Below are 20,122 nucleotides of genomic sequence, written 5' to 3' on the forward strand. Positions count from 1 at the left end.
TCTGAGTTAATTATTATGAACTGTTTCTTGCAAAAAGCAAATCCTTTGAAGATGGAAAAAATTCTGCAAAGCATTAGAGATTAAAAAAAAATAAAGAAAAATCTAGAAATATCTCATGCCAGTCAGAGTTGATGAAATCTCAAGTTCTCTTGGAACAAGGGAACTAGCAATTGCCGGATGAGGGAAACAATAGCCCTGTAAACAGACTGTCCAAAGTGAATGGCAAGAGAGCCTACAGCAAAGATGGGATAATGCCTTCAAGGGGCAGCACCTCCTCAGCGTGCTTTATAACAACACGATGACGTTCTTCAACATGTTTTAATGATTATCATACCTTCCCCTTCACAAAGGATTGATTTATTATGGTTTAAATTTAAAGAATACTGGTTTCCCAGTTTTGAGTCAGGCTTAGATTACAGAGCACATAAAATCAATGACTTTGTTCTAGGCAAGGAAAACATAGTGTTCATTTAAGTGCAAAAAGAATAGTCCCAGGGAAAATCTCACGAAATCTTACATGCTAACTGCTTCCACCACTGCCCACAGCACCTCTCCTGACTCCACTGCCGTCATCAGCACCACCACACTTAGCACTTTTATGGCATCTTAACATTTACAAACTACTTTGTATATTGTTTATTTTAATTCTCAAAGTGACTTTATCCAATATAAAGAACAACCATAGCTTTTCATTTCATACATGAAATGCCTGCAGCTCAGAGCAGTAAAGTGACTGGCTCAAGGTCATTTAACTACGACGAAGCGGGTGCTCTCTTCCCATGGAGGGTAACTGATGCTTTCCAGATGTGCATCTCCAGCTCAGACCCCTTCTCTCAAACCCAGAACCCACGTCCAAACAACTGACTCCATGTCTGCACACTGCAGTCCCAAACAGTTGGACTCTGTTTCCTGACTGAGCCTGTTCCTTCCTCTGCCCAATGGTGTCTCTTTCAGTGTGTTTTCCTTAGTGAAAGCGCATCACTATCCTTTTAGCTGCCCAATTAAAAAACAATCTAAGCACCCAGTCTATCACCTTCGAAGATGCTGTCAACAGACCCATACATCCTATCACCACATCATGTGCATTCCTTATTCTTTCTTGTCTTCAAGACATTTCATTCTCCGTTCCCTCATCTTCACCATGAGCCTACAGTCCCAGACCCTGTGGTCTCAGACTGGGATATTCTCCATGAATGGTCTCCACCCTTCTCTCCCCAGGAGCACTACACCCATTCCCCCACTGGAACCAAAGTGATCCCTGCCTAAATGCTCTTGTTGCCTTCCTACCTACTCTGGTTTGGACATTTTTTTTCCTTATTACAATTGATTCTATAATTAAAAACAAATTATTCTTATATTTTTATAGTATTCCTCTCCCTCCCCAAAGTCCTCCCAGATCTTTCCTCCACCCAACTTCTTTCCCACTTTTTGCCAGTTTTCATTCATTGTTATACAATATATTTTAATCATGTCCCCCCAGATCGTCTCCGTCTCCCTACCTACCCATATTATGTTCTATCCCTCTGTCTCTTCCTTCCTTCTTTTTTTTAAACTCAAAAGAATGATTTTTCTTTTATAAAAGGAAAACAAGCAAATCAACAGGAAACCAAACAGCACCGGAACAAAATGAAACAAGTACACACACACACACACACACACACACACACACCAAAACAAACACCCGAATACACTAAGTTCTTTTTATGTTCACCGAGTACTTGCTCTTAACAAAGAAATACAGGCACAAAGAAAAAAAAGCACCTCAAATATGGAGTTCATCTGTGTTGGCTGACACCTCCTGAACATGGGGCTGCCCCGGAGTGTGGTAAATATATCCAGTGTCACTCCACTGAAGAGCATGGATTTTCCTTCTCCTGATAGCTACGATTTTCAAATATCTTCTTAGCTTGTGTTGGGATTCTGTGGCCACCAACCCCCCTTTGCGCAGGTATTTTGTATGAGTTGAGCTTGTGTAGGTCTTAAGCATGTTGTCATAGTCTATGTGAGTTTACATGTGGGTTGGTCCTCCTGTGGTGTCTAGAAAATGTCATTTTATTAAAATTTTATTTTGAAATTTAATTGCCCATGTGATGGTTCTGAGAGGTGGAGAGATTTCAGGGATGTCTGTACCCAGGAGACTCTCCTTTTGAAAGAAAGTAGCACTGTTCTTGGGTGTCACTCTGAGAATGAAGTGAGGGGCTAGGACTTGTTTGTTCCCAAAACTATGCACATGTACTTTCTGATTTTTCTCTTGCCCCTGCCTTTTCCTATGAGGTAGAAGAACCTCACTAGATGTGACACCTAATTTGGGGCTTCCCAAATAAACCATTTAATACAAATAAACTGTATGTATTATCCAGTCTCAAATGTTTCTCTACAATAACAGACAATGGATGTAGACATTAGTGCTTTTAAGGTAAGACACCAATTCTCGGTGTGTCTTACAATGGTCGGTATGGCCTTATAGCCAGATCCTGCCCTAACTTTTTTGCATTCATCAAATGGGGTATCTTTCATTCATCCAGGACACCAAACCCCTCCCAGTTTTCAGCCTTGACACTGTGTGTTCTTTATGTATGTATAGAATGCTTCTGCCATGGCAAAGGGCTAATCTGTCAGCTCCAGTACCATTTTCTTAAGGAATAAGCCCTTCCTAATTCCAGGTTTGGATCATTCATAACTGGGTATGGGGTTTGTTTGTTTGTTTGATGTTGATCGTTCTCTTTTATCGTGAAAACCCTCTATTATAACAGCTTGTCACTTTTGTATCCCTTGGTACTCACCATGGGGCTTGCCACCTGTCAATCACTCAGTAAATACATGTTAGCATGACATTCAGACTGATAACCCCAGACTTTATGCACAGCATTCCACCTACCCACCCATATAGGGCCCAAGTGCCAAGATCATTAAACAAAAAGGAACACATCATATTTTAGTTCTGGAACTAAAGTGTGGGAATGAAATTTTGAGCCCATATGGGAAGTTTCATCAATTGCTATGGTGCCCAAAGTAGGTTGTGACTTCAAATCATTGACAGTTAAACAGTTAGGAAGCAATTCCTTGGGTTTTTCTATTAGTGTAGAGGTGCAAAGGGGCACGGGAAGGAGAACAGTAGGATTTATTGGACTTTCACTATACTGAGACTCACTCTGTAGTTCAGGCTTCCCTAGAACTCACCAGGTAGCCCAGGGTGGTCTTGCCACAACCTTCCCTGCTTCATTCTCAGAAGTGCTAGAGTTACAGGTATGAGCCACCCTATCAGGCAACATTTACTTTTGAAGAGAATTAAAGCCTGCATCTCAACAGCTTCCTTATCATATGCTACTTTGAATAGTGTGCAAGAATAAAGAGTCTGGCCTTGAGTCTTCATCTTGATAGAACTATAGCACAATTTAAAAAGTCAATTCCAATTCTGTTCAAGAGTTTGAAGCAGGAAGATTAGGATGTTAAGCAGCTCTGCCTATATCGTAGGTTCAAGTCCAGAGCAGGGCGATAACAGTAAGACTGTGGCAAAAAAGCTAAAACCTTAATGAAGATATGTCTCTAAATGGCCTTTCTTACTGTTTTCCTTCCATGTGCTATGCCTGTATCTCTGTGCACCTGACTCGTCCACAGAGGCCAGAAGAGGTTGTCAGTTGCCATGTGGGGTCCTGGGAATTGAACCTTCGTCCCTTGCAATAGCAACAAGTGCCCTTAATTGCTGAGCCATCTTTCCAGCTCATATCTTTTGTTTACAGAGTTGGGAGAGAACTTAATATTCCTTAGGGTCCTGGTTAATACATTAAGCCTTTGTTTATTAGTCTAGTCTCAACATAGGGAATGTTAGGTAACAGAAAATTCCTTTGTTAAACACCCACTGACATTTCAGTAATCAGATTTACACACACACACACACACACACACACACACACACACACACACACACACACACACGATAGATAGTGGAGTCTAGGAGTCTTGGAAAAGCAGTTCATGCCATGACTTTCCTTTCTGTTCTCTGGAGCTTTGCCTGCACAGCAGTAGCCTGTCCACACTGCAGAGGTCATTAAGATTTTGGTTATTGCCAAAATGCCTGCTCTGTCAGTTTGCTAAGGTAGTCTAGGGAAACTTATCTCGGCAATGTGAAAATCTCCATTTAAAGAAGCATTTCCAAAACCAAACATCTCACCTCCTGGATACAAAGACCCTCTTGTGCTATTTTCTTTTTCTTGGGGTTTTGTTTGATTAGGGTGAGACCCACTCCAGCTCTAAGCCCTTCAACTGTAAACTCTCTTCCAGCTTCCTATACACTAACACCAATTAATATAGTGGCTCTCCCAAATGCCTAGGTATCCCTAAGGTATGCAGTGAAAGGAAACACAGTTTCCATTCATTTCTTCCTTCGTTCATGTGAGTCAGTTAATATAGATTTCCTGAGGTCCTGTTCTGCACCAGGCACTGTTTTAATCTCTAAGGACACAGCAGTGGGAAAAAATCCAGGAAAAGCCCCTGTCCTCATTAACATCCATTTTTATATGTGCTTTATAAATGGGAATGGGAGATGAGAACACTGCAGAACTCAGCATGGTAGAGGGATGTCAGAAGAACCCATGCTTTTTAGACAACATTGATTTATAACAGGCTAAAAAATGTGATGGGATTAGTTTTTAGAATAGCAGTCCAAATTTGGGGAAATGAAATTTGAGAGTTTAGGAAGCATTTTCATACAAGATTAGAAGTAGTAGTATTAGCCTAGGTGCTGAGGTGGGAGAGGGTGGTTGGGACAGGGAGCACCTTCATGGAGGCAATGAGAGGGGGAGGGGAGATGGGATTAGTGGAAGGGGATAGCATCTGAAATGTAAATACAGAGAATATCCAATAAAAATTATTTTAGAAAAAGAAGTACTATTAACTAGTGACTCTCAACACACTGCTAGTCAAATACAATCAAATATTTTCAATATGCCTGTTCAGCGGCCATTTTCATGGATTCTCGAGAGCTTCTTTGAGAATAGGGCACACTTTATAGAGTGCCTGGTAGACAGAAACACTTGACATTTTGGTTGTGAGCCTAGCTTTAATGGCTGAGCCATGTCTTTAACCCTTGAGAGGCTCTTAATTAAAGTGCTTATTGAAACACTGTATTCATAATAGTAACAAAAGCTGATTTGCAAACAGGCAAGAAAAACGGCTCTGTCTGTTTTATTTTGAAGAACATAAAGAAACTGCTAGGTTTTTGGTTCTTTTTACTTATGCTGAACATGTAATAACAATTGTAGACGGCTCAACTCCAGAGCAAAGTCTGAACTTGTAGGTATTCACTTACTGGTGTTTAAAGATAAGGTGTTGCTATGCAGCTCAGGCTGGCTTCAAACCAGTGCTGATGTGCATACCTCAGCCTCCAGAAAGCGTTGACACGGCATAGCCACTACCTGTGGGTTCTCTCATTTTTGATAGCCATTTTCACATGCAGAATGTACTATGGTCATATTTGCCATTAACCTCTCTTATCCCTCCAACTCATGCTGGTTCCTCTGTCCCCAACTGTTCCCCTTCCATTAAAAAATACCTACACACACACACACACACACACACACACACACACACACACAGAGAGAGAGAGAGAGAGAGAGAGAGAGAGACACGCACACACATACACACACATATCTTAACTATATATAACTATTTATAAATCTTATTGATATTCTTGAATTTTTTTTAAATAAAAATAATTTCATTTTACCTTAATAACATATACATTAAAATAAAGTCATAATGTAATAAGATATATCTGTATTTAACTTGTATAAATCATTTATATAATCCAATTTATTGTATGCAGTTTACAGCTGGCTGAATTCTTTTGGAAGCTGAAGAAATGAAGGAATTAAACACTTCTCTAACGTTATGTGAGTTGCTTTTGTCAGCACAGAATTGTCACCATGAATATCAAGCTCCTGGAGAGAAAACAGTGGGGTGTGTGACTTACAGGTAGACCATAGGCTGTTTAATATTGTAGGAGTTGGAAGACTTTTGGCTTCTGTAGGTTATCATTAAAAGATATTCCAACATTCACCATTGTTATATTATAACAAGAGCAAATGACTCTAGAGGAGTGGTTTGCCCCTAACCTAAATTAACCTAAGTAATTTTACAGTGAGTATCAACATACCATTTGAAATATAGCCTGGCATTTCTCTTGTGAACTCAACTGATTTGGAGTATGAAAAAAAAAAAAAAAAGACAAAACAAGATAAAAACAAACAAACCCAACTCCATTGTTTTGAGGAAGTGATATGAGTGAGGTAGAAATGAAATGATTATGCTGTTTGTAGAAATTTCTAGTAGCGATTGAATAGAAAGTATTCAGATCTACGTGAGCCATTCATCATGGAAATTAACTTCCCCAACAAGACCGGGTTCAGACTCAGCTTTACTTTGGAAGTATCGGTTTCTGGATTTGAAAGGGGATAACTGCGCTCAGCACACAGGCTGATACAGTCAAACGGATAATGGAGTGAATTTGGTTGGATGCGATAAATATCTTATGGATGGAGCTACAAACATTTATATGTTTTTCACCCAACAGAATTTAAATGATTGTATAGTTACCTTACTGGATGGAATAATATTTTTGACGTTGTGGTAGAAGCCAAAATAAACCATGTTGAAGATTCCATGGCGTCCCAGAGTTGCTGTAAATCCTTTGTTGAGGCCCTGGAACCCCAAGCCTTCCTTCTTAATGATTTGCCTTGCATAAGCAAAAGTAGATGGTTGCTGTGTGAGAGAGAAACCGAGCAAGAGACATCATTTTGGCACCATGGAATGCAGCAAATTACTACACTAATGTCCTTTCATGCTAGAATTATAAGAAACTATTTTCCAAAACAGAAAAAAAAATCATGTTTATATGTATGCTTTTATAACTAGATCTCTTTCCCAAACCCCCGATTCCCAAGACTTTAAGTATAGCAGCACACTTTATAGAGAATTTTTGGCAAAGAAAAACTGCCTTTGGTGGAGCTGGTGAAATTAATGTCATGTAATAGGTACCATTGCTTTTAACATGTAAATAATTGTATCCAGTTCTGTAGTGCCCACTCTAAAGGAGAGATTATCCATGTAGATACATCAGTAATTCATAACTCCATGTCATTCAAAAGGAATTTATATTTGGCTCCTTCATCTGGAATGTTTACTTTATAAATTATGCTTTTTCTCCAAGCTAATTTTAAAATCGATCTCAAATCCGTTGCCTCAGTGATTTTAACTCCTGCTAGTTTAGAAACCAGCCGTGGATGAGCGTCTCTTCACACAGGTGGGCGGCCAGTGTACATGTCACGAGCCGTGACACCTCATTGACCAATTGGACTGGGGGGTAAGACTGGTATCTTTAATGTGTTCCTTTCCAAGCCTGTGGTTCTCACCAAGACTGAAATACCTCGCCTGCTTGGACCCAATCTGCTGTTGCCTTTGGAGCTTGCTAAATAGTGCACTCTGGTTTTCTTCGAGGTTTGCAGCTCATTACAGCACAGTTACAAACTTTCACATGCACTTGTATGAGTGATTGCTTCCTCTTTGGAGGGACTTCACAAAGGAGATCCCTCCTTTTCCTCTTAGCCTTTAGCTTTTCCCTCCTGAGACAAGCTCACATGACATCTGCTCAGTGTTCTGTTGGAGCACGTTGCTGTGATGGCCACAGCAGAATGACACACTTTTGATTCAAAGTATTCTATTATTTGCAATTAAAACTACACCAGCAGCTGAATAGAAGGGAAAAAAGCCACCAAAGTCTGTCACCCAACTGGTGGTTTAAGCTATGTGATTAACAAAATACACTTAAATGTGCTTATTTATATAGTAAATGGTATGGTTTCATTAATGAATTAAAAAAATTCCTACTAGCTAAAATTCTATAATCAGCTCTATTTTTTTTATCATTTATGAGGATTAATTACAAGAAGTCACCCTAAGCAACTCCTTCTTTGTAATGTGAAGACATCACATGAGAATGTACTATGAAGCAACAAAATACATCTCACAAGGAAACAACGAAAATTCTCTTGATGTTAAAGTTTATTCTGTGTTCTACAGTGGGCACTTTTTATGTGTGCTCTGGTGTGTTGACTAACACCAAAATGACTTCAGTTTTCAAAGGTTCTGCAGAAGGTCTGTTTCCTCCGAGGAAGGCAGCACAGAGGTAGGGAAGAATAAGGGAGTCCTTGGGAACAGGACAGACATGAGAATTCCCGGGTCAGACTGACAGATGCAAGTGTGACCTCCTCCTCTCTCCATCCTCTTTCATCTAACATCCCAGGGGCAGGATGGAGGGAGCTTTTAATTTTCATTAATTTTTATTTTATGGATCTAGGTCTTTGTATTATGGTGTGTGTGTGTGTAAGGAGGCCAGAAGACAGCCTAGGATCCCCTAGAATTGGAGTTTAGTTGGTTGTGAGGTTGTGAGTACCAAGTGTGTGCTAGGTACTGAACTTAGGCCATCTGGAAGACCAGCCAGTGCTCCTAACCACTAAGTCATCTCTTCAAAGGATTTTGTTTGTTTGTTTGTTTGAGGCAAGGTCTCTCTATAGCTATGTTATTTAACTCACTGTGTAGACTAGGCTTGCCTTGAACTTATAGAAATCCACATGCTTCTGTCTTCTAAGTGTTGGGATTAAAGGTGTATATTACCACACCCAGCTTCAATAAATATTCTAGACAATAAGGACACTGCTGCTCTCCAAATGGTCTGGATAGGTTTTAGCTGTTTAAAAACTATAGTTTGTTGAAGAATAGATAAAAAAAGTATGGTTCGTTTCACAATGGAATACTGCTCAGCAATTAAAAACAAAGACATCACGAATCTTGCAGGCAAATGAATGGAAGTAGAAAATACCATCCTTAGCGAGGTAACACAGTCCCAAAAAGACATGCATGGTATGAACTCACCTGTAAGTGTATGTTAGCTGTAAAGTATGAGATACACAGGCTGCAATTCACAAACCTCCAAGAAGTTAAATACATAACAAGCAGGGCCCAAGGAAAAATGGTTGAATCTTACTCAGGAGGGGAAATAAAATAGTCATTGGAGGTGGATGGAGGAAAGGATCTGGGTGGGAAAAGGGATGGGAAGGGAGAATGGGTGGATGGAAACATGTATTGAAGGATAGGACTGAGAGTGTGACTGGAAATCAGTGTTGGGGGAGGGTAGGATCATGTCTATGATGTGCTAGAGACCTGAGATGCTGAGGCTCTAGAGAGTCTATGAGGGTGACTCTAGCTAAGACTCCTAGCACTGGAAGATACGGGCCTTGGAGTGGCCAACTCCTGTAGCCAGGCAGGACTCCCAGGATGGATAAGGACACCAACCCGCCCACAAACCTTTGACCAAAATTCTGCCCGGCCTACAAGAAGCACCAATCCATGACACTACTAATGATACTCAGTTGCATTTGCAGACAGGAGCCTAACATTGTCCCCTGAGAGGCTCCGCCCAGCAGCTGACAGAAGGAGATGCAGAGACCCACAGGCAGATATTGGATGGAGCTCAGAGAATCTTGTGGAAGAATTGGGGGAAGGATTGAGGGACTTGGAGGGAATAGGTTCTTCACAAGAAGATCAACATAGTCAAGAAACCTGCACCTGTGGGGACTGAATGACTGGACCAAGGCCCCCAATCCCCTGCACATAGTTAGCAGATGTGCAGCTAGGTCTTCATGCAGGTTCCCTATCAACTGGAGCAGGGGCTGTGCCTGACTCTGTTTCCTGCCTACGGATCCTCTTCCCCTACTTGGTCTGTCTTGTCTGGCCTTAGTGGGAGAGGATGTGCTCATCCTGCAGTGACTTGCTGTGACACGGTGGGGGTACCAAGGAGAGGGGGTCTACACCTTATCAGAGTAGAAGGGGAGAGGTAGTTGGGAGGGGCTTTGTGAGGGGGGACTGGAAAGAGAGGAGGGGCTGTGATTGGGATGTAAAGTGAATAGATAAATAAATTAATGGAGATAAAATTACCTTTCAGTCTCTAAGCAAAAATTTCATATGTAATTCTTTAGAATAATATGAAATTTGCCAATGTCTAATTACAGAAATTCAACAAGTAGATGTATATCCAGTAAAAAAATAAAAAAAAATCCCATAGCTTACTGAATCACCAGAATTGACACGACTAAATTTAAATATTAATTTGGATAGTATTGTTTCTTTTTATTTTGAAACATATCTCAGCGCAATATTCAAATGGCGTCTGTTGACTGACCAGTCTACAAGATTCACTCTTACATACTGGGTTGTACAACAAAGTGAAACTCATAGATTTTAACTGTGACTGTTAATAATTAAGCATTTCAGAGGCTAAGAGACTAATTAGAAACAGGAATCTAGAGTCAGTCAGCCCTGGGTCTGAGGCTCAGGAACACCATTTATTAACTTCGGGTAAGTATTTCACCCTGTCTGATTTCTCTTCACTTATCTGTAAACAAGGATAATAACAGAATCCTTATAGGTTTGCTGTCATGATGACAAGTCTATGCACTTACTTCAAGGTAAGTGCTCACCACTGTTAACTCTTTATAATAACAGCACTTACTACTGGCAGTAATGAGTAATGGCAATAAAACAATTGATACAAATTACTTGTTCTTCAAAACAGTGACGATCAACTGGCTGCATTCAGCCCTAGCACCCACAGTGCATGCACACACCTGTGCACAAACACACACCTATATAGGAAAAGGTGAAGCTGGTTGGAGGGGGAGGAAGGACATGCTTCTCCACACACCTTTGGCTGTTCTTTTCTTTTCTCAGATTCCTGGATTCTGAGGAAATCCTTCAGAAATATATGCAAGATCCACTTCTTTCAAGACCCAACCTAATCCAAGGGTAAGGCTCCCTGTAGGCACAGCAGCTCACTTCCGCACCTGCTCTCCCTGCCGAAGGCAGTTACAGATCCTACAGACCCTACAGGCCCTCTCTATCCTTGCTGTTGCTGTCCGGTGTTAACAAGTATTCACTTTGTTAATCCTACCGATCCATGAGTTTAGAGATATTTCCATCTTTTGATATCTTCTTCAATTTCTCCTTTTAGGGACTTGAAGTTCTTGTCATACAGATCTTTCACTTGTTTGGCTAAATTTACACCAAGGTATTTTATATTATTTGTGGCTATTGTGAAGGGCATTGTTTCTCTCATTTCCTTCTTAGCTCATTTATCATTTGTTTAAAGGCAAATTACTGATTTTTTTTTTTTTGCGTTAATTTGATATACAGTCACTTTTCCAAGGAGTTCTCAGGTAGAATTTTTGGGCTCTCTTATGTATATTCTCATATCATCTATGAATAGTGATATCTTGACTTCTTCCTTTCCCATTGTTATCCCATTAATCTTCTTTTGTTGTCCTATTTTTCAAGTAAAAAATGGTCATCTTAACAAAAGCAGACTACAGATTCAATGTAATCCCCATCAGTATTCCAACACATTTTTTTTTTTTACAGACCACGAAAAAGCACCTCTCCACTTCATATGGAAAAACAAAAACTCCAAGATAGCTAAAACAACCCTGAACAATAAAAGAAATTCTGAAGGAATCACCATCCCTGATGTCAAGTTCTACTGCAGAGCAACAGTGGTAAAAACTGCATGACACTGATACAGAGACAGGGAAGTAGATCAATGGAATAGAACCAAAGGTCCAGAAATGAACCCACTTACCTGTGGACACTTGATTTTTAACAAAGAAGCCAAAACTATACAGTGAAAAACAGAAAGCATTTTTAACAAACGATGCTGGTCTAAGTAAATGTCTTCATGTAGAAAAATGCAAATAGATCCATATTTATCACCCTGCACAAAACTCATGTCCAAGTGAATCATGGAACTCAACATAAAACCAGATAAATTAAATCTAATAGAAGAGAAAGTGGGAAAGATCCTTGAATACATTTGTACAGGAGACAATTTCCTAAACAGAACACCAGTGGCTCAAAGATCAACAATTGATAAATGGGACCTTATGAAACTGAAAAGTTTCTGTAAGGCAAAAATACTGTCAATAGGACAAAACAGCATCCTACAGATTGAGAAAAAATTTTCACTAACCCTATGTTCAACAGAGGGTTAATATCCAAAATATATAAAGAACTCAAAAAAGTTAGATTCCAAAACACCAAAATAAGCCAATTTAAAAATGGGGTACAGAGATAAATAGAAAGTTCTCAACAGAGGAATCCTGAATGGCCAAGAAGCATTTAAAGAAATGTTCAAAGCCTTAGTCATCAGGGAAATGCAAATCAAAATGACCCCAAGAGTGTCTACGTTACACCAATCTGAATGGCTAAGATTAAAAAAAAAAAAAAAAAAAAAAAAAAACTCAATCAACAGCAGATCAGCAGATTCTGGTAAGGATGTGGAGAAAGGGAGAACACCCTTTCATTGCTGGTGGGATTACAAAGTTGCAAAACCTCTCTGGAAATCAATCTGGCAGTTTCTCAGAAAACTGGAAACAGTTCTACCTGAAGACCCAGCTATACCATCCCTGGGCATATACCCAAAAGATGCCCCACCACATCACAAGAACTATGTTCCACTATGCTCATAGCAGCTTTATTGTTAAGAGCCAGAAACTGGAAATAACCTAGATGTCCCTCAACCAAAGTATGAATACGGAAAATGTCATTCATTTACACAATGAGAAACTATTCAGTCATTATAAACAAGGACATCATGAATTTTGCAAGCAAATGGATCAAACTAGAAAATATCATCCTGAGTGAGGTTATCAAGACCCAAAGGACACGTGTGGTACATACTCACTGATAAGTGGATATTAGCTACAAAGTACAGGATACCCATGATACACCCCATGCATCTAAAGAAGTTAAAGAATAAGGAAAGTTCAAGCGAGGATGCTTGAATCTTAGAAGGGGGAATAAAATAGTCCTTGAAGGTTGATGGAGGGAAAAAAAGGAAGGGGAATGGGGGAGGGGTCATGTTCAGGTGTAGGAAGAGACAAGAGAGAAAGTCAGAGGACCAGGAGAATTAATGGAAATCTGCAGTTTCCAGGAGTGGGGGATGGGGATGTTGAATCTTCTGGGTTGGGGGGAGGTTCCCAGGAGTCAGTGCAAGTGACCTTAGCTGAGATGGCCAACAGTGGTGACACGGAACCAGAAAAAGCCACCTCCTGTAGCCAGGCAGTTCCCTCCAGTGGAAGGATAAGGACATCAACCCACCCACAAAACTTTTGACCCCAAATTTGCCCTGTCTAAAAGAAATGCAGGGACAACGATGGAGCAGAGAGTGAAGAAACAGCCAACCAATAACTGGCCCAACTTGAGACTCATCCCATGGGCAAGCACCAGTTCCTCACACTATCAATGATGCTGTGTTATGCTTTCGAACAGGAGCCTAGCGTAACTGTTCTCTGAGAAACTCTCCCCAGCAGCTGACTGAAACAGATGCAGAGACCCAGACAAACGTTGGGCTGGACTCTTATGGAAGAGTTGTGGGAGGAGGGCTGAAGGTCCTAAAGGGAATAGAACTACACAGGAAGACTAACAGTCAACTAACCTGGACCCCTGCTGCTCCCACAGACTGAGCCACTAACCAAAGAGGGTACACAGGCTGGACTGAGGGACTCCCAGCACATATGTAGCAGATGTGCACCAACAATGGAAGCAGGGGCGGTCCCTAAATTTGTAGCTTAACTGTGGACTTAGTTTTCTAATAGGCCTTGTCTGGACTCCTTGGGAGAGGATGGCTGAATCCTGCAGAGACTTGATGTACCAGGATGGGGGAATACCAAGGGAGGACACCTTCTCAGAGGAGAAGGGGAAGGGAAATGAGGAGAGGCACTCTGTGAAGTGTGTGTGTGTGTGTGTGTGTGTGTGTGTGTGTGTGTGTGTGTGTGTAGGGGGTTCCAAGAGGATGGGAGCATTTGGAATGTAAATGAATTAAGGAGGAAGGAAGGACTGAGAGAGTGAACAGTGGGGACGGAGGAGCACACCATCTGCACCTCTGCTGTGGGGCCTCAGTGTGTTATCATATACCTGACACCACAGAGCTGGTGGTCATGTCAGAGCTCAGTTCTGTCATCCTAACATGTTTGCTTGCTTTTCTCAAGACCCTATACAGTGGGTGTCAGGCATTTTTCACTATCAGTTTTTCAGAGAGGATCACGCCTAATGAAGCAGTGTTTCTAAGGTAATGGTGCCAACAAACTGCTTAACCAGAATTGTGCATCTACATGGTTTTTTGTTTCCTCCATGCTTATCTTTGTAATGGCTGATATGATTTTCAGGCCTCACTACTCCAGTCACCACAGGCAGCAGATACAATACTGTATAGAATTTTTTTTCGTGAAAGGTGGAATTTTGTACAAGAAAATTTCCAGTAACTAAAAGAATTAGAAGTATAGTAGACTACCCTTTTTCTTCATTCAGGGATCCTGTGTCACACACATGTAAGCAAATATTCAATTAGAAAGGGAAAACATGACTTCCACTTGGATGCTTAAATAGTAAAATGTAGGATCATTTTGACTAGATCTCTGTAAACACAGGAGATTTTACTAAACTTATTTGATTATTGGGCTTCCCTTTCAAAACAAAATGTTGGGTGATTAATGTTATCAGCCAAATGATTCCCACACTAGCCACCCAGGCATCGGGTCAGTTTCCCCATGAAATTTAGACCCAGTGTAATTTCTGTATTTAGTTACAGACTGTGGGCCAATGGCCTTCTAAGTTTCCTAAATGTCGCATCCCCTGCTGACTTCGGAGCTGTGTTACAGAAGAACAAGTGGACTGGGATGTAGGGAGTGTTACAGGATGTGGTTGATACTGATAGGTAAGTCTGTCTACAGTGCTGGGAGGGCAGGAGTGAGCACCTGACTCCAAGTTGCCTTTAACTGACTTCAGCCACTGTCAGATGCTCACAATGGAATCCCATGTTCTTCCACACATATACTGGATGCGCATTGCTCCCATAGACCTCCCTAAAGATCTAACATAGTGCTTTGCTTATATTCTAGAAATAGAGCAATAATACCTTATCTTTTATTTGGATAAATAAGCTTCTAATTTTTGCACATATCATCAAAAGTTCCACTAATGAAACCATGGTTTAAAATTCATTGTAATTTTATCCTTGAGAGTTTTAGTCAAAGAAGAAGAACCACAGTAAAATAAGCTAAAACACAGAACAATTTTGTGTGGTCTCACTTTTTTTTTAAATGGCATACGTCTGCCTCAAAGGATTCAGAAGAAAACGGAGGTCACCCTCCCTCTCAGCTATCAATTGCCAGCAGCTCCCCTGTGTGCAGTAGGACTTCATGACCACTTTTCTATCCATATAAGCAAAATCCAAAAACAAACCGAAAATGTCATATATACAGAGATGGAAAATCAAATCATAATTACCAGGGCATGGGAAAAGTATAGGAAGCAGGGAGATGTCGGTCAAAAAATAGCAGATGTGTATGATGGAGAAGCTTAGAGGTCTAAAGTCCGATATTAGGACCATGGTTGAGAAAGCTGTACTTTGAAGGGGGAGCGGCTTGTTAAATAAGTAGATTTTGGTTACTTTTGTTACACACTCAAAAAAAAAATAACTGTGTAAGATGATATGTTGATTTGTTTCACCATAGTAGTCATTTTATTTAAAGCTTACTTTTATTTATGTGTATCTACTTCCCCTGTGGGTGTATGTACACACCTGTGTAGGTGGCCACAGAGGCCGGAAAAGTACACTGGGTACCCTGGAACTGGAGTCGTCAGTAGCTGTAAGCTGCCAAATGTGGGTGCTAGAAACTGATCATGGCTCCTCTGGAAAAGCCATCTCTCCTGCCTTGTAAATAGTTTACTATCTATAAGCATCTCTCGGCATTATCTTGGAAATATCAAATACACACAATTAAATTTATTTAAATAATGAAATCTAAAAGTTCAAAGACTACATATAGGAGAGAAATTTTTTTTTTTTTGCCTAAGTCCTTCTTTCAGGTACCACTGAGGCACTATCCCCTAATCTTTGAGAGCCCAGTACTGCCTACAAATCACAAAGATCATTTATGTCAGTCTGGGCTATTTTTCCTGGAGTTGTTCCATCTAACTACTGACCAGAGTTGGCTCTGATCAGCTTGTGTGATCATAGACAAAGGTTTTCGGCATTGTTCCCTGGGTAAATAGCTATCAGGATGTGGCCAGGCACATGTTGTAGCTAGATTCCTCCACCTCTAAGGCTAAGAAAGAGCTTTGAGCACGCAGTTGTGTTCTTTAATTTGCAGGATGAAGGTGGGGTATCTTAATGCTGAGTGAATAGGAAGGTTGCTTTCTGCAGCGTCAGGTGACTGGGAGGCAAATGGGGTGAGGATTTTTTTTCTCCAGGGGCTTGAGGCTCTATAAGTTAACCTTGGGGGAAATACTGCTTTGTGAAAGGGAAACCCAGTTGCCACATTTAGGTAGGAAAATATGGTGGCTCTTTGGGAGACAGGCAGTCTTCTATACTTTTCATTACTCAAATCAGGTCTTGAGGCATTTCCATAAATTTGAAAGGAGAAAAAAGGGAAAGAAAAACCTTCCTTCTGCATAGAAATAAAATGTAAGTGAAAGGAAGGATTTGTGCTTCAACATACACATTTATTTTAGCTTGGTTATCTCATTAATTAACCACTCTAGTTTATTTTAATTGGGCATGATTATGAATAAAAAAGATACCTCCAGCACAATGCCATTGTCTTGAATTTTCTTTGGTCTCTCTCTTTTCCTTATACTTATTTATTTATATTTTCTTTAATTTTTATGAGTATTTTGACTTTGTGTGTGTGTATATGTATACTACATGCATGCCTGGTGCCCACGAGGTCAGAAGAGGATGTTGGATTCCATGGAACTGAAGGAAGAATGGTTGGGAATTACAATGCGAGTGATGGGAACTGAACTCAGGTCTTCTGCAAGAATAGTCAGTGCCCCTAGATACAGATTCATCTTTCCAGACCTGAAATAGATCTCCGTAAGGAGGACAATCAGATGTCAACAATCCCTCCCAGATGCTGAGCCACAAATCTATGTCAACACCAAGCTAATGTCCCATAGTCAGTTGCAGGAAATCTTGGGGGACATTGACTATCCATGGATTGTTGGCAGAATGTGAGGGAAGAGGACAGTGCTGTGGCCACAGGGACTACTGCTGGAAGGATGATGGCAACAGGGAGGGGCCTTAGCTTCATCAGAGATGCAGAATCCCTCTCTGAATTTTCCCATATGCTTCTTGATTACCCAGGCTTCATTATTCCAACAGAAGCAATATGGCTGGCTCAAAAGTGATGCACATTCTAATGGTCAGTTCCTTAGAATTACCAACATGAAGAGTCTTATTGTACCTACTTTCAAAGTAGGGACAAAGCTCACCATTCCAGAGCTACTGGGAGGACCTGAACACCAGATCCGTGCAGGAAAAAGCAGATGCGTTTTCACGGTGACTAGCAGGGCGCGGTGAGAGAAAATGGGTGTACTTGGCTAGCACTTTTCCTGCTCTTGCTCTGTTATTTTAGGAAAGCAATATAGATTACTTCAGTAGTTTATAACTGTACACAACACATTCCCAATATTAAGCAGAAGGGAAAATCATGTAAGTCATCTTACAGTATCTGGCATATAGATGTTCTATAAATGGGAGCTATTATTGCTTCAAAGTCTTGGTTTTTGAAAACAAAAATCTAGGGCTCCTGGTGCAGCCAAGTGGAAGACTAAAGTGTATTTTCTGTGGATGGTAATAGAGAGGCAACTTGGTGGCCTCTTTAGGCAACATTGAAAGAAACTATAGGAATGAATTCTCTGTTCTCCCCGTAAGCATGAGACTAAAAAGAACAATTTAGGTGCTGACTAGTGGCTAGGCAGTGCCTCAAGCAGTGACTAGAGAAAAATCTGCACTTGGTACATTGTGCAGAACTATATTTAGCAGTATTATCTAAAAGCACAAGCAAATCCTGAACTGATTGAAATATTCTGTCTCTAAAGATTCACCATCGGTTACCTGTTTGTTATCTGTTCATCAGGCCTTAAAATTACAATTACAGAGTAAGTAGGAACCATTTCTTTCTGGTATTAGACATCTTTAAAGACTAAATAGAATCGAGAAAGGCCTTTTCAATTGTCTAAAGGTTTGGTTTAATATTTGGGGGTGAGAATGATTATGCTCATGTGCTATGCAGACAAAAAAGACAAAGGAAAAGAAAAACCTGTGTCCCAGTCACACATCAGGGGCAAATCCTATAGACCTCAGGGAAGGAAAATAACCCTTTAGCCAAATAATAACTTTGAAGTAGATTTCAAAGCAGAGAGGAAAACTGGGAAGCAATTCATACAGGATTTTGCTCCTGGGGAAAAAGTCACATTTTCCAGGCTAGCAGAGTGCATGCCAAACATCACTGAGCTCAGCACAAGTGGTCAGGGGGCACTGTTTCTTCCAACTAAACAGACAGAAAGCAAATGCATCCAGGTAGAGGACAGAAAGGAATGGCGGGGACAAGCTACAAAGTCATACTTCTGGCAACACCGTGCGAGCAAACCACCTCCAACACAGAAACCCGTGCGCAAGCTTAGTCCTAAGCCAAAGAGATTACAAGTGAGAACAACTCTTTACTCGGGTTTAGTTTGAAGGACAGGGGGAAATTTGGGTCTATCTCAATTTTATCTGAACATGTTTTTATACCCACTGAACCAAACCAGAGCATGGCAAAGCTGGGCTTACTTTGCTCCCCACAGAAGGTCAAGTGTATTTAAATTAGAGACCAGTTTGCTTTACTTGCTGCAAATATTAAGATGCTGGCCAAGGTTCTGGCGTTGGAATTGACGGCAGTGTGGCAGGGGTTATGGCCTTTAAACGATATGGTGGTGATTAAGAAACCAAAGGAAGACAAGCACACCTATCGAAATGTTCTATACACAAGTTCTAAGGGTCTGAGGGCTGTGTTGGGAACCACAGGAACCACAATCTCCTTCACATTTCTGGAATAGTTTATGGTTCAACCGGGTGGGAAGGCATATTTAGTGGGTAACATATTTCTGACTGGCTAAAGAGTCTGCTAGACCACAGAGAGCACATCTGGGTCAGCTGGGAATCCGCACAGTGCCTGCCGTGCCTGAGAGCGTCTGATGGGGAGGCACCAGAGTCGGCAGCACTGTAGCTCCTCTCACTGAACCAACAGGATCATTGCAAAGGGAGGTTTTGCTTTCATTCAGCCAGTCCTTGGACCTCAGCTAGGTGGCCTTTGCCCTCGATCCCAGGCTTCGAGGGGGCTTCCTGCCCTTCCTTGGTGATGCCGCCCACCATGGCCAGAGGGCCATCCACATCTACCGCACACGTCCTCCTAGACTATGCTTTGTGCAGCGGGACAGAGGTAGTCCTTATTCCATAGCTTGAGCAGTCCACGAGTGCTTAGGAGGATCTAAGTGTAGTAGCAACCCTAGCGTAGCTGCTGTTTTCTTAGGCTCCTGTCCACAGCAGCCGACTCCCTCACAGCTGTGGGAACTTCTTGGAAATTGTCTTATTTAAAAGATCACATTGATTCACCACCTCGGGCTGAGGAAATAAGAAAACTCAAAATAACCTGTGTTAGATGCCACGGCAGTTGATATCCCAGACGTGAGCGTAGCAAGGAGCATGGACAGGATGCCCGAGAAATTTACACGGCCGGCCGGACAGGAGTCGTCTGGCTACAGAATGAGCCTCTGTGGGGCAACTCATTCTGCTTTTCTTAAAGGCGTGGAGACAGCCGGTCATTCTGCATGTAGCCCACGCATGCATTAACTTCCCCAACTGTAGCTGGGGCTGACTGAAAATGAAGTCAGCCTTTTGGGAACCTACTGTCTGAAGTGAACAGTGTTGAGAATCCACATTCACACCACACAGCTGTTGCAGAGGAAGAGCGTGATGGCGGTCCAATTCTTCTTAAAGTGGCCTCAAATGTTTCTAGTGTCACCTCTCATTTCTGCTGCAATGCACAGCCAGCAGATTGCAAGTTACTACTCATATGGTAGTGACCTGCACTGGACCCGAAACCCTGTAACAGCTTGAAAAGAGTCTGCTCTTGCTAGAATAGAGGTTTGGTTCACCAACTGTCTTCTTTTTCCTATCCCCTGGTCCCCAGGC

At 41.3% G+C, this 20,122-nt stretch overlaps 1 protein-coding gene across 2 annotated transcripts in view; it reads right to left on the bottom strand.

The window, feature by feature from the left end:
• Nucleotides 1–20,122, bottom strand: part of SLC25A21 (solute carrier family 25 member 21) — a gene marked incomplete at its 5' end in the record, with an annotated part of 482,512 nt that overhangs the window by 18,496 nt on the left and 443,894 nt on the right. For both annotated transcript variants that reach the window (XM_080921836.1, XM_080921835.1), the window contains one exon: nucleotides 6,595–6,759. In XM_080921836.1, the coding sequence (XP_080777962.1) occupies nucleotides 6,595–6,759 (165 nt within the window). The remainder of the gene's footprint in view (nucleotides 1–6,594; nucleotides 6,760–20,122) is intronic.

This window comes from Micromys minutus, assembly GCF_963924665.1.
Source record: "Micromys minutus genome assembly, chromosome: 1".
Classification (NCBI taxonomy): domain Eukaryota; kingdom Metazoa; phylum Chordata; class Mammalia; order Rodentia; family Muridae; genus Micromys; species Micromys minutus.